Below are 15213 nucleotides of genomic sequence, written 5' to 3' on the forward strand. Positions count from 1 at the left end.
GCCACAGTGGCACAGTGGCTATTCGTCTCAAAGCCTCTTCACAATGGATCAATAACAACATTGGTCACTCTATTATTCTGAACTCTTTCGGATTAATCCCAAGTAAAATAGACTACACCATCTCACAACTGCAATTTGATAGAAACTTTCATGTAACCATCCCCTCTAGATCAGTCTGGGAGGATAGGGAATTCCTGGAAGATGATTCGATCCATTATTACACAATACTGGATCTGAAGCGCTCTTATTGTTTAATATCTCCAAGCAGATCACAAATTAGCTCCGTAATAGCTGTCATAACAGGACACTGCATAATAGGCAAGCACGCAACACGCCACGGAAGCTATTCCAATGATTTCTTCAGAAGCTGCATGGATGAGGAGGAAATGGAATCGATTCCACACCTTCTCTGTGAATGTCCTGCGTTATCTCAAAGACGTAGACTCCATTTGGGAGAATTCTACTATAACAATCCTAGTGAGCTGGCAAATATAGACATATAATTCAATATAATATATATATATAGACATAGGTAGTCTCGCTCGCTTTATTAGAAACTCTAAATGGTTTAACGTATAGGAAGAAAAAATCTCAAAGATTCATTGTGGTATCACAACCGACCAATCATGGTCTAAATGTATCAGCTCTCCTGCTGATAGCCACGTTAACCTTACCTAACCTAATCCATTGAAGTAGTTAGCTTTTGTTATATTTTATCTTGTTTTCTCTACCTAATATCATTTGCATTAATATATTTAAATGTTGATTAATTACGTGCATGTCCATTAGGGTGTCCGTTATTTCCCAAAGTGATGTTTAAATACGGGGAATTTAGCAAAAATAAATTTTTTGGAGGTCATTAACCCGTGCCTCTAAGGTCATACTTTCCCCATACAAATTTGTATGGGAAATTTTTAACTCATACATAAAATTTTTTTTCTCTCGAGTTAAATCAAATATTTTTAAAATGTTTGTTGATTCTGGTTGGAAAATAGTTCCTTTAAAAGATTACATTCAAAATTTCCCGTTAAAAAATGTTTTTATATTTTATTTCGGTTTTTGAAATTATTAGCTGTTTTCGTAGTTTTTGCTTTCACCTATCACATAATTTTAAATGCAGTTTTATTGATTTTTAATTCTTTTCAAATATTGCATTCAAAAATGTGTGTATAAATCAAAAATTTTAATTTTTTTAAATTTCTATTTGAAACTTTTGCCGTTTTTATATTAAATAAATATTATTAAATACTTTACCCTTTCTTGTTTGCAACTTTTTTGATGTCATTTTTTAGGTGAATAATTTTTAAACAAAATTCAATAAAAATATTGTAAACATATCTTTTGTAGTTCGAGAAAAATAAATTTAAACGTATAAAAACGGCAAAAATTTCAAATAAAAATTTAAAAAAATTAAAATGTAACTTTAACTCAAGTAACATAAAAGTAACATAAAAGCCCTCGAGCAAAGTGATATCGTTTTTCAGGAACGCTTTGTATACCTCAGTCTTAGAGTTCTTAAACATTTTTCATGTTAGCCCCTTTTCCGTATTCAGCTGGGGCGAGTTTCAAATGACCAAATTAAACATTTCACATTTTTTAATAAATATTTCTAAGTTTCAGAAACTTAGTATCTGATAAATTGAAAAAAAAAAGTTTCTTTTTGAGTTAGTCTCTAACAATTATTTAAAATTTGTACACTATTAGGCCCCACTGTATTACAATGGTCTCGTTGCAGAAGAAGGCCCTCCGAAGCAAGATATTAATAGTTTTTTTTTTTTTTTTTTTTTTTGCATGCCACATTCACTTTTGACCAGCTTTTTATCTAGGTCCATACACTGACAGTTTGTCCGTCGTCCAATTTGTTAAAAAAAAAAATAAAAGATGAAGACAGAAGTTAGCAGTTAAAGCGCAGCGTGAGGTTCATTCCATCGTATATGATGTGTTTAATGAAAAAGTCAAGCAGAGATGATGAGATGTGAAGAAGATGATGAAATGTGGAGAAATGTGCGTCTATTTCTGGGACAAGCATCAGGTTGGTTCTCATCTTCTATATGAATGCACAGGCACACTGTTCCAATTATAAACTAGAAAAGTTTAGAACCCATTTTGCATTTAATTAAAAATAGAAGTAAAAAAAATCCTCATTTGGCCCCTAAAATTTAGTTGGCACACATAAATCGACCTCTTTGGTCCCCTTCTCCGATGCGGTGGTGGAAGAGCATTAAAGGTGTGATGTGTAAGACCGATCGATGCAGCAGCTGGTAAAACTTTAAATCGAGTTTCCGAACTAAAATTGCAAATGGGGATACGCTGTGGTTGGTATACGGGAAACTAAAAAATTGCCACCCGCAGCGTTTACGATGTGCGGGTGCGATTTTATATATACGAACAACTAGAATGCATTTTTTGGGGCTTTTCTGCTTCTTCTCTGTTGAATGAAATGTTTATTTGAATATATTAGTACCAGGGGGTTATAACGTTAGATACAAGTTGCTTCGTTGCGTTCGTTGTTCGTTTTGGAAAGGGATGATTGTGGATTTGGGTTAACGACTTGTGATGCTGTTGCAAACTATAGAGGTTATAAAATGTGTGCAATAGTTAAATTGCATTCATTCTCGGGGATCTAGAGTACATAGAGAATATTTGCTAAATAAAAATAGATACAATGCATACATTTTAGAGGACAACCACAAAAGTTTTATTTAAATGGGAAATGCCATCAAGAGTTATACATTTTGTATGGAACAATTTTTTGCTTTTGGTAAATTGCGTGACTATTCGAAACCAACGGAAATAGTGAGCAACAGAAATACATAGTTAGATAGTAATGGATGAGCTTGGTTTATATGTTTAAATGATTTTGAAAATTACTTTAAAGATTTAAGTGGTATTTTATGTTGTTGACATACTCTTTAAGAATTGGGTTAACATTTGCATTTTGGTATAAAACAAAATGATTAAGTCACCCTGTTGCATGGAAAATGTAACGGAAAGTCAATAAATGAGATTTTGTCTTGTTGGTATTGTATAAAAGGACAGCAAAAAAATTGTTGCGATTTGTAATTTTCTAAAACATTTTCAGTATTTATTTCAAAGCGTTTGTTGATAAGTTGATTGGTATAAACTAGTCAAATACAATTTGTTTTTGTAATCAAAATCAAAAATAACCAAATTTTGGCAATTCATAATCTTTACTGTTCGCTTTTGACTTATTTGGGTTTATAAAAAATACATTTCAATAACCGATTGGTATAAAACTGGTCTTAAGGACAATTTTAAACATAAAATATATTTTAAACCATGTTTTTTGCAATATAACTTCGCTAAATTGTTCGCTTTGCATTTTATACCAGTTTATACCAGTTAATTTTTTATTACTGAATGGTATAAACTGGTCTGAAAAATGGTCTTGAGGGGAATCTTATATATTTAATTTCTTTTAATCATAATAATTAGCAAAATAAGTTGGATTAATTGTTCGCACTATATTTTAGACCAGTTTAGGTACCTATAGCAATTATTTATTTTTTATTACTATTATTACTTTCACATTTTCGACTTTTTAAACACGAAATCAAATTAAAGTACATATAGTAAAATAAGATAAACGCTTAAGTGTAAATCGATATATGTATTTCTAGTCCTTTAACTGGTATAAAAACATTACAATTACCATTTTTGTCATAAATGTTCATATTTTTAATATCTTTGCACGAAAAACAATGCACTCGCTCTTGTGTATACATTTTTTTATGATTATAATCTTTTGAAAAAAAACAAAATTGTAAATGGTCTAAATCACAAAGTTCATAGATTAAAACAAATCTGACAAACTTATACAAAATTCAACACATTTCAACATTGTGTTCAACTTTCATAAAACTTTCCAAAAACTTGAGTCTTACCTAGTGTTGAGTTAATTGAACTATAATTTTTTATACCATTAACTTACATATCTTCGGGCTTTTAAGTTCTTGCTAAAACGTGATGTTTGATTTTTACACGAAGTAAATTTATTTATGAACAAAAATACATAAAAATCCTTGATGAATCTGAAAATCAATATTTTTTTTATGTTAGTCCTTCTGGCAAGAAGCAAAGCAAAAAGTGGCTACAAAAGTAAATTAGCTTTTCATCCCTTCGTTATTCACCATAGCGTCGCGTCGTCACGTTGATGCTACCATCTGTGAGTTTCTTAACATAGCGATAATGCACGTTTCTTGTTTTTTTTTTTTTTGTATTCATTACTTCAACACTGAGAGGGAGGGTTATAATTTAATTAGAATTTTATATCATGGAAAACTTGGAAAATGGCAAGAATGTAAGTAGATATCTCTTAAAGGAATGATGTTAAACTCCGAATGAAATGAATGATAACATCTTTCTTGTAGAAATAAAACGAAATGCAGATATGTTGAAGTGGCATGCCTGCATTACCTTTAAAGGGGTTTTTATGCAGAATTTAGTGAGAATAGAAAGAGAAACAAGATGAATTTTTACAGAGAATTTTAAAGAGAAAATTATTTGTGTTCTTAATGTATCATCGGTATATACAGGGTGTCCCACAGTCACTGCCCCAAATGAAAACCATGGATTTCTGAGGTCATTTTAAGTCGAAAAACTTAAGAGGTAATTTTCTCGTTTTCGTCCCGTTTTCGAGTTACCACGGTTTTTATGATTTTTGCTCTCTTGTGCTTTAACTGGCCTTATCTTTTCCAAACTAAGTTTCATTTGAAAGGTTTTTTTTACAACCAATCAAGAATTTATTACAGTTTAAGTTTGTCTCAAAACTTTTTTTTCTGCGGACAACCGTTTTTCCACAATTTTACATCAAAGACAATGTTCTTCGTTTTTTAAGTTGTTTTTTACACTTTCATATCATTTAAGTCAAAAAAACACGTTAATGAGTATTAATTTTTTGTCCTTTTTATTAAAGCCCAGTTTATTTTCATAAAAAAAATAAGAAAGTAATTAAAAAAATAAACAAACTGAGTGAATTAAAAAAAAAATAATTTTTAAATAAAAAATTGATTTAAATGAATCAAAATTTTTTCTGAGCTTTATCTATTTGTTCTTTTCTTAACCACAATAGCTCAGAAAAAGTTTTTAGTTCATTTAAATCAATTTTTTATTTAAAAAATATTTTTTTTTTTTATTTCACTCAGTTTGTTTATTTTATTTTTAATTACTTTCAGTAGCCTTTTTTGTGAAATAAAACTTGATTTTTTTATGAAAATAAACTGGGCTTTAATAAAAAGGACAAAAAATTATTACTCATTAACGTGTTTTTTTGACTTAAATGATATGAAAGTGTAAAAAACAACTTAAAAAAAGAAGAACATTGTCTTTGATGTAAAATTGTGGAAAAACGGTTGTCCGCAGAAAAAAAAGTTTTGAGACAAACTTAAACTGTAATAAATTCTTGATTGATTGTAAAAAAAATCTTTCAAATGAAACTTAGTTTGGCAAAAATAAGGCCAGTTAAAGGACAGGAGAGCAAATATCATAAAAACTGTGGTAACTCGAAAACTTAAAATGACCTCAGGAATCCATGGTTTTCATTTGGGGCGGTGACTGTGGGACACCCTGTATAATAATAGCGGAAGCGTATCGGAATCCCGTTTTTTCGAAAATTCCGATAAAAAAGTTTCAAAATCCCGTTTTCTAAAATACCGATTTTTTAAATCCCGTCTACTGAAATCACGCTAATTTAAAATCCCGATCAATTATAATCCCGCATTTTAAAATCCCGTCAAATCCCGAAAATTTCGTTTTTTTTTTCAAAATACATGCTTAATGCATAAATAAAAAAAATCATGGGAAATAGACAAAAAATTAGTAAAACTGATTTTTGCTTCGTAAAGCCTACAGAATATGTACCTACAACACAACGGTATTTCCTTTATATATAACAATTAGTTATTCCATTATTCGGTTTATGTAGGAACGTCAATGCAAAAACTTAAAAATCGTTTAGCTGGTCATAGATCAGATATAAATAGCGGACATTCACATAAGACAGCATTGGCTTTGCATTGCATAGATGAATTACATAGACCAGATTTCAATAACGTTGATTGATATTATACAGATAGAAAAACACTACAGCAAACGTATGTTACTAGAAATGTTACATATTTTAAATACAGATAATACGGTTAATAGGAGATCTGATTGCGAAGGGTTGAGCAATATTTATAGTCAGTTTGTGCATAGAAATATTTTAGGCTAAATATTTAGGTATATTTGACTTGAATTTTGAAGATCATTTTTGATTAGAAGTTCAAAATTTTGAATTTCTTATCAAATGTGAAATTTAGATTTCATTATTTTAAAATTTCGATTGATTGAAACGTCTTTTTCAAGACTTCATTAATTGAATTTTGAAATATTACCTATAAAAATAAAGAAAACCAATCCAGATAAAATTTAAGATTTTAAAGATCTTAAACATTTTTTTAAGCTTAACATTGTAAGTATAGATTTTTATTTTCTTTTTAATTATTATTTTTAAGACTAAGAGCATTTATTATAGATTCCTGAAGAAGGTTGTAATCACAACCGAAACGTCGAATAAATATTAGGATAAACAAAATTGACCTCAAGCCCACTTAGGAGATAATATTACTTTTTATTATTACATTCTTTACTTTTTCATGTTTTTTTTATATGTTATATTTTTTTGTTAAAGGTTATAATAATTAAAAGCGTTTAGAAAAATCTCTCATTTTTTAATTTGTTTTAGTTTTTTACTATCCCGATTTTGCAATCAAAACTAGTTGTTTTATTTTAAATTGATTGAAGAATCGGGATAATAAAAAAACGGGCTTATAAAAATCGGGATTATAAGAAACGGGATTACAAAAACCGGGATTTAAAAAAGCGGGATTATGAAAAACGGGGTATCAACCCAAGGATTCTGTAAATCGAAAATTCTATTTTCAATAATAATTACCTATAATTATAATGAATTTAAAAATTCTATTTTTTTTTTTTTTTTAATTTTGGTATACACAGAATTTTTAAGTCCAGAAAAATTCTTTGCTTTTGCCGGGTATGCAGATTGAGCAAATTTTTTACTGACATACAAAATTGTCCCAGTTTTGCACAGTTTCAGCAAAAAAAAAACAACTTAGTTTCCAACACATTTTTTATCTGTGGCTGCCATATTGACCAACAAAGAATACCGTGGCCTTCTTGCCTACTATTGAAATATAACATAGAACCGTTTTTTTTTTTTTTGCTTTCTGAACTCGTCGCCTAAATGACTTATCTCACTTTAAAAAAATTATGCAGAAACGTTCGAGTAGCTTTAGTTAAAGTTTAAAAAACCAATTTCAATTTTTTTTTTTACATCAAGTTTTTGAAAACAAGCTGATGATAATTTTTTTAAAAATCTGTTTCAATGTACCGAATAAAAAAATCCTGAGAATGACATTCCATATTCCAATTTGTTTTTTTTTTTAGTTTGCGTAATTAACCCCTTAAGTTTTTACTGTTTACTTTTCAACTTAATTTATCTAATACAATTTAATTTTTGTTAAAAAAAACAACATATCCTTTTTCTAACAAAATTAAATTTTTCTTTTACATGAAAACTTATTTAGCTATAGCAGGCTTTAAGCCATTGCAATGTCAAGTTTGATTGTTTCTCAAGGTTGAAAACTCTGAGTGTAACTGTTTATTCATTTAATCCACATAAAGTAAGTTCGAAAATTAATTGAGAATGAAAGATTAATTTTACCAAAGGTTCTTCGTGGTTTGGTGTAGGTACATCAAACGTGTGCTATAAAACAAAATTCGAAAAGTTTTCGCAACAAAAACACTCTTAACCTCAAATAAGTTTTAAATTTTAAATTTTCTCAATTTATCATACCACTATACCTACTATACCTACCTATAATATATTGTATACATATTCACCATCAATAACAAAAAAAAAAACTTTCTATACCTATATCCTGAAGTTCATCATCACACATCAAGTCTCAAAATCTCTGCAAATAAATCTGCTTTTGTGTTTAAAATGGTTCACCCTCTTGAGACGGAAATTTTACTGATGTTCTGTTTTTTACCCCACCACCACCGAACAAAAAAAATAGAACTTCACAACTCAGCAATATTTATAACCTGCAAAATCTACTCTCGAAAAATTGCTAAAGCATTTTATCCTTAAAATGAAAAAGACAAAAAAAAAAAATAGAAGTCACTTTTTACCCGCCTCATAACATTTCATTTGGATGTGTTCCAAAACACCTCCCTTAAATGTCTCTTCAATGAATAGCAATTGGTATCCAAGACAATACCCATAAATACTATACCCCCCCAACACAGTTTCTCTCTATCTATTTCAACTGACTCACTGACAACCAAGATAAATAGATACAATTGTTGTAGATATAGAAAATTTCTATATATTTATAGATACCTTTTGTATCGTCATATCGAACGGAAATAAACTATTGTCACATATTTTTAGCTCAGCTGAGGAAACTGAGAAAAGGAGGTTTTGAAACCTCATAACAGAGGTCCAAGGTGACTATAAATTCAATTAAATTGTATCTAGATAGAAATGGTTAGTGGCAGTGGGTTGATGATACACACTAATTCTAGAAAACACCCGCAATTTCCCGTAACTATATAAAGCTTTCACCCATTTTTATGCCTTTTTAATTCTACACGTGAAAAAAGATTTACAGTGGAACGGCCTTCTCAATTCGGAAAAAATTTTCCGACTTAACTATTTTCTATTCGATACTAAAAGAGATATTCCTCAAAACTAAGCTTTTATATTATTTTATACTAGCGAGCCCGTAGAATCACTACTTGGATTTTTAAAGAAATTAACTTCAATATTTACATTTTTAAACCAATACCTCATAAAGTCTAGGTGTGAATTTAAAAAGTTAACAAAATTTTATGAGGAAAGTGGGAGTGTCAGTAGGCGTTTGACTAGATTTTTGTTAATGATTTCCTATTTGGCCCCACTGTTCGGCAAAACACATTTAAAACTAAACTGCGTATGCAATCAAATATATGGGTGACTGGGACCGGGACCGTAGGGTAAAAAACAGAGAAACGTTTTAATAGTTGTTAGCCGTATTGTGTATTTTTCTGTTTTGGTTGTGAATTTATCTATTTTGGCCTTGCTGCCAAAAAGGACACCCATTTTAAGCTCGAACGAAATAAAAATCCCATACATTCATTCAATTGTATTTTTTTCTCCCCGGTCGCACATTAAATTAGGTTAGAATCGCACACCACACAAAGGAGTCTCCCTCTGGGTGTTGCGACACACAAAGCATTTAGTGTATAGTGATGAAACAGAGGCGTATAATAGAATTTTCCCGAAGGACCTTCAGTGTGAATTGTAAGCGACTGAAAACATAATGCGCTTTGGATGAAAATGTCTGCCATTCAAAGTTTATTTTTGCATCAAACTCATCCCAAAAGGTTTTTTTTTTTTCTGATTTTTATTGTGGTGGGTGGTGTGAAGGTGGGGTAGCAAGTCTAAAAGAGCTACAAAAGTATATTTTTGCTGATTGTTGGGAAAACTTTTGCCGGTTGTGTGGTACGGCATGGAAAATATTCAGTTATTGTTCCATTTTTGTATATAATGTCCTTTGCATATGCCAAAGGAATTCCTTTTTTTTTGTAGAATGATGAGGATTTTTTTTTTCTTTTTATGAAAAAATTCCTATAAATGTCATGGCTATAAATAAAATTCTATTTAAACTTCAAATTGTAACGTGACAGAATTAGATTTTACTTGTCAAATTTGACAAAAGACTTGTTTGGGTATTTATACATCTTGGGATGTTTTTTTCGTTTTTGTATATTTTTATCCTGATGATTTCAATAATAATAATAGATACTTCAGTGATGAGATAATGGATTTCATAAAATTGGTTTTGCATTTTATTTTTTTTGAGTCGGATATAAAAAGATTTCAAAAGGAATAAATTATGATGTTAACAAGGATCGAGTTGATTCAAAGTAAATGTCAATGAAAAATAAGATGCTTGAGATGTTTTAACAATGTGATTTTTTTCTTTTTTTTTTCGATCGGAAAACAAGTCAACAAAATGAAAAAATGACGAACGCGTCGGTTTAATCTTGATTAACTTGTCACTTTTGTTTGAAAAATTGTTTCAAGTTTGGCCTTAGATATAGTTCACAATAGATTTTTCCAAACTATGAAATCACATAAGTGTTTAGACCGAAATTTGGCAGCAAGTTTTTTTTTTAGTTTGACCGATTCATATCAATACTGCCAGCAGGTCACAGATCGGTAAAGTAAACGCTTGCCTCAAATCTTTAACTAACAATAAGCTTATAGATTTGCATTGCTAAAAACTTCAAATGCTGAACATTTCCTCAATTAATTGCGGACCATTTCAGTAAAGACAGTCACACCTTTTGTAAATTTGTGCAATTTTTTTCTCGAGTAAAAAAATCATAACTTCCACAATTTCTAAGTGATTTTGATGAATAAAAACTTATTTGATTCAACATAAACAGGACAGTAAAACAATAAAAATTTACAAAATACAAAATGTTGCTTAAAACGGTCTCCGAATTCTAAAAAACGGGAAAAAATGTTGTACTTTGAGATTCAGTCCATAAAATCTACACCCAATTTAGTGCTTGAGCAAAATAAAAAAATATTTTTAAAAAAGCAAGCACTCCTGTGTTTAGAACTGTAAAAAAATTTGTAACTGACCGAAAAATTTTTGAGTACAAAATCTTTGAAATCTAAAAACATTGAAAAACAGTTTTTTTTGCAATTTTAAGGGTCTATGAAAAAGTGCCGAAATATAATGGTAACACAGTTTTAATTAACTAAAATTAATAACTCGAATTATAAACCTGGCATGTCACTGCAAAATTTTGTTACCACTGAAGCCCTCGGTAGTACTTACTCACGCTTTGAAATGAGAAGCATTAAAAAATTAAGGATAAATGGGGCTGATTTCAAGTTTTAATTTTTTTTTTTCAACTTTTGCAATATTTTAAGTGGCACTTTGCTGGAATTATTTATTTAAGCAGGCTTTTTATTTGCGATATATTAGATACAAGCTAAAGGCAAGTTTAGGATTCGTAAAAAAATTCTTAGGGGGTCCCACTACAGTCCAAACCACTGAGGCGACTTGCTTCAAAATTGGTACCTAAATAAGGGGTTAGGTCATTCTTTAGAGAAGAAATTGAATTTTTTTTTAGGATCAAAATTAACGGAACTTGCCATATCGCTTACGATACAATATGGCGGGAAAGGCTCGATATGACCAAAATTGAAAAAATGGTTTTTCTTAGAAACGGCTGTAAAGATTCACTGGCCAACAATTTTAAACTTTTTAAAATTTTCCAGAAGGATTTATATCAAATTTTATATATTTGGGTTCAGTAAGCTCAAAAATCATATTGGTTTCTTTCTAGCATCTCTAGTTTTTAAAATATTTAATTTTTCAGTTTTTATTTTTATTTAATTTTTAAGTTTTCCTTATTTTGATCGTTTACTACAATTTTCTAGAAAAATTTATATCAAACTTAATGTATTGAGGGTCAGTAAACCTAAAAATCACATTCATTTATTTCTTGGACCTCTATTTTTTTTTAAATTTTTTAGTTTTCCACATTTGAGGGGTAATTTCGTACTAATTTTAAAGTTATGCTCATTTTAAACTGTTTGTTAACATATTCCAGAAATGTTTGTATCGAACAATAATGCATTTGGGTTCAATAAGCCTAAAAATTACACATTTTAGTGGTAATTTCAAACTATTTATTTTTTTTTTTTTAATTTTATTATTACAAGCGTTTTTATATTTTTTTTTTTTGAAAAGTTTATTTCGAAAGTAATGTCTTTCGGTTCATTAAGTAAAATAAAAATAGGTACTCAAAAAAATTTTATTTATTTTTAAGCCTTTCTATGTATGAATAATTTAAAAACTAGAGCTGCTAGAAAAAAACTTATGTTGTTTTCGGAATCAACACCCCAAATTTAGTAAGAAATAATAAACAACGGTCTGGAAAATTTTTGTGTGTTGGGCAGTGTTATGGATTAAAAAAAAAATGCATGTCTGTGGGAAAATACGGCCCTAATTTTAAAATTAAAATGAAATGTTTTTTAAATGTTATTTACGGTAGGTACCTAATTGCCATAGAGCCGCTTTCTTGACTTCCGACTTTCTTTTAAAAAAAATATTTAGGGGTATAACCAAAAAATAAATTTTTTTTTAATCTTAAAAAAAAAATTGTTACACTCATGAAATTTGGCAAAAAGTTTGCTTTTGGGATAAGTACCAAGTACAAAAAAAGTCTATACAAAAAAGTTGGGTGGAAGGGTGTTTTTTCGCGGACAAGAGGGAGGGGGTGAAGGTCAAAAACATATTGAAAAAAATTGTTTGTCGAATATCATCATATGACACATGTTTTCAAGGTATTTTTTGATGCTGAATCCAATGACATAAAAATAAATGAAATTCGGAATTAGTACCACAAAAACTAGGAATAAATTATTACACCAATGAAAATTCATAAAAATGTTTCATTTATAACAGAAACCAAGAACCCAAACAATCTATACAAATATTTTAGGTTAAAGGGTGTTTTTTGGGAAATAGGAAAAAAATCCGCGATAAGTCCGATAAAATCAATGATATAAATGGTACCCTTACGAAATTCATTAAATATGTTCTCTTTCCCATGGGAATTACGAATAATGTAAGTCTATAAATTTTGTTTTATGTGAAAGGGTGTTTTTTTTAGAAGTAAAGAAAATATGGGTATATTTGAAAAAGTGTGTATTACTAGAGTAATATTAGTGGTACCCTATTGAAATTAAGCAATTATGTTACTTTTAAGATAAGAAACAAGAATATACAGTGTCTATACAAATATCATGGTTATTAGGGTGTTTTTTTTTTGTGAAAACAAAAATGATGGGTCACCCTAATGAAATTTGGTAAAAACATTGATTTTGGGATAGAAAGCAAGAATAAAGAGTTTTTATAAAAAAAATTTTGGTGGAAGGGTGTTTTTTTCGAAGAGACACTAAAATCTGCAATTGGTCCCAAAAAGCCAGCTTTTTCAAGATTTTTTTTTTTTATTAATTTTTTTAGCTGTTTAAAGTTGTGATAATTTAAAAGTGTAATTTAAGGCTACTTTAAAGGCCATTAAAAACTAAGTTCAAAACAAAATTTTCTATTACCTATAGCATTGAAACAAATGTCTCAATAGAAAATATGATTTACTGCCCTAAATTTGCCAACTAAATGACCTCTACCACCCACTTTATGTAATAATACTTGTTTTTTATTACTAATAAGAATTTTCTTTTTTTTTTTTATTTCAGAACACAACACCACTGTGGGATGACTTCCTAGCAAAAGCTGGCAAATTACATGCGTGTCTTAGGTAAGTGACAAGGAACGGTTTCAAATTTATCACATTGATAAATTTTCCAAATAAATCTTGATTTTTGTTTTTTCACTTGATGCATAAAAATATCTGCGAACTGTATGTTGCCAATTCTCTATCATATACTTGAAGTTGAAGTTCTTGTATAATTTGAGTTTGTTGTTTTTCATTGATTCCTCTTGTCATGGTGGAATAGTGGAAGGTAGAGAGGAAAAGAAACTAGTTCCTTACGTTCCAATTCCCACACAAAAGTGTCGGTCACCTGAGACTGAGACGTCTTGTTCGCTTGATATCCGATAGGTACTTCATTTACTTGTAGCACCCATTCCACCAGCACCATACTTCTAAGCACATTCATCTTCTTCTCAAGAGAAAAAAAATATACAGAACACACTCTACCAGAACGGGCCCGTTTCATCCATCCATCCACACGAATTCGAGGAGATCATAGAAGAAGGAGCAGAAAAAAAAACACATTCTATATACTGAAAGGCATTACCATCACACTTTGCAAGGTCCACGGGGTTCCAGTTCCCACTGGAGCATACAGAGACTATTGATGGCGATGTTGATGCTGATGACGCGGTCGCTCGTTGGTTCTTTAACATTTTTCAAGTAATGTTAGTTCGTTAGGTGCACTGTTGCATGCCGCTGTACATGGGCCTATGTGGCTTGCATTTATATTTTGTTGCAATTTTCTTCTCTTCTTCCTTCTGCCTTTTGACTTTTTGGGTTTTTTTTTTTTGGTTTTTTTTTTTGCATTTTTTTCTAGCAGCGGGAATTCTTCCATTTAAATTTTCGATGATTCTAGAGAAAGACGAAAGGGGGCTTAGATAGGAGAGGTCTTTTTTATCAAATAGGTTGCCTTTTCTTGCTGTAAACATTTACAGAGTGAGATTTCAGTTATTTAGGTCAGGAATAGGTTGTAATTTAACGAGTATAGATAAGGCGACGTTTGCTGCCGCGGTGGCGCGCGCTATTTCGTTTCCTTGTTGATAGAAGGGGATTTTCCTAGGAAACAGAAGAGGTAGTGGCTGGTGGTGTGCTTCTGGACCACTTTGGGTTATATCTAAGCAGGTGTTTACAATTCGCAAACGTTATCGTCTAAATAGAAGGAAACTTGTTTTGCATTTAAATTGAAGCCAGACATTATGTATATGAGCACTGCTAGTTGAGACGAGCTTGTTTTATCCTTGAAGATATCTTTAGGAGCTCACTCTAGAGGCTTTTTAAGTGTTATTTTTATGTGATCGAATGTGTGTAGATTGGCAGAGTGAGATTAGTTTTGATTTATGATTATTACAAATTAAGAAGTGCGCTGTTGGAGGAAATAGTCTGATTTTTTATTCGCAAAAAACATAATGTTTTTCGATTATTTTTGTTGCAGAAATATGTAAATAAGAGATATAAAAATTTAATAAAGCTGTAATAAGATGTGTATGAAGGCAGTAAAAACTAGTAGGTTAGAGTTGTAACGAAGCGTTACAGATATTCTACTCTATGAACATTTTCTGTTTCTCATTTCAGTTCCAATCAAAAGTAGCAGGGTTAAAAATGACCTGAGATTAATAACGAAATGTTATGTCCTTTCGGGTACGAGAAAAAAATTCGTTAACCAAACTTGTAGGTTTATCCCGTATTATGCTGAATCTCCTAGAAAGGATCTCTTTCTTCAAATCATGGGTGTTTTCATAAACGTCGGAAATCTGCGTTAGTACAATCGTCTTTCTGCTTGGCTGCATTAATGAACACACCAATTCTGCAGAATGTTTGCAGGCCTGCGTTAGTACAATT

At 30.3% G+C, this 15213-nt stretch overlaps 1 protein-coding gene across 13 annotated transcripts in view; it reads left to right on the forward strand.

Moving 5' to 3' along the window:
- Positions 1-15213, forward strand: part of LOC129921564 (putative uncharacterized protein DDB_G0291608) — a 226328-nt gene that overhangs the window by 155818 nt on the left and 55297 nt on the right. For all 13 annotated transcript variants that reach the window (XM_056003452.1, XM_056003453.1, XM_056003456.1 and 10 more), the window contains exon 3: positions 13355-13416. In XM_056003452.1, coding sequence (XP_055859427.1) covers positions 13355-13416 — 62 coding nt within the window. The remainder of the gene's footprint in view (positions 1-13354; positions 13417-15213) is intronic.

The sequence above is a fragment of the Episyrphus balteatus genome, chromosome 1, assembly GCF_945859705.1.
Source record: "Episyrphus balteatus chromosome 1, idEpiBalt1.1, whole genome shotgun sequence".
In the NCBI taxonomy this organism is placed as follows: domain Eukaryota; kingdom Metazoa; phylum Arthropoda; class Insecta; order Diptera; family Syrphidae; genus Episyrphus; species Episyrphus balteatus.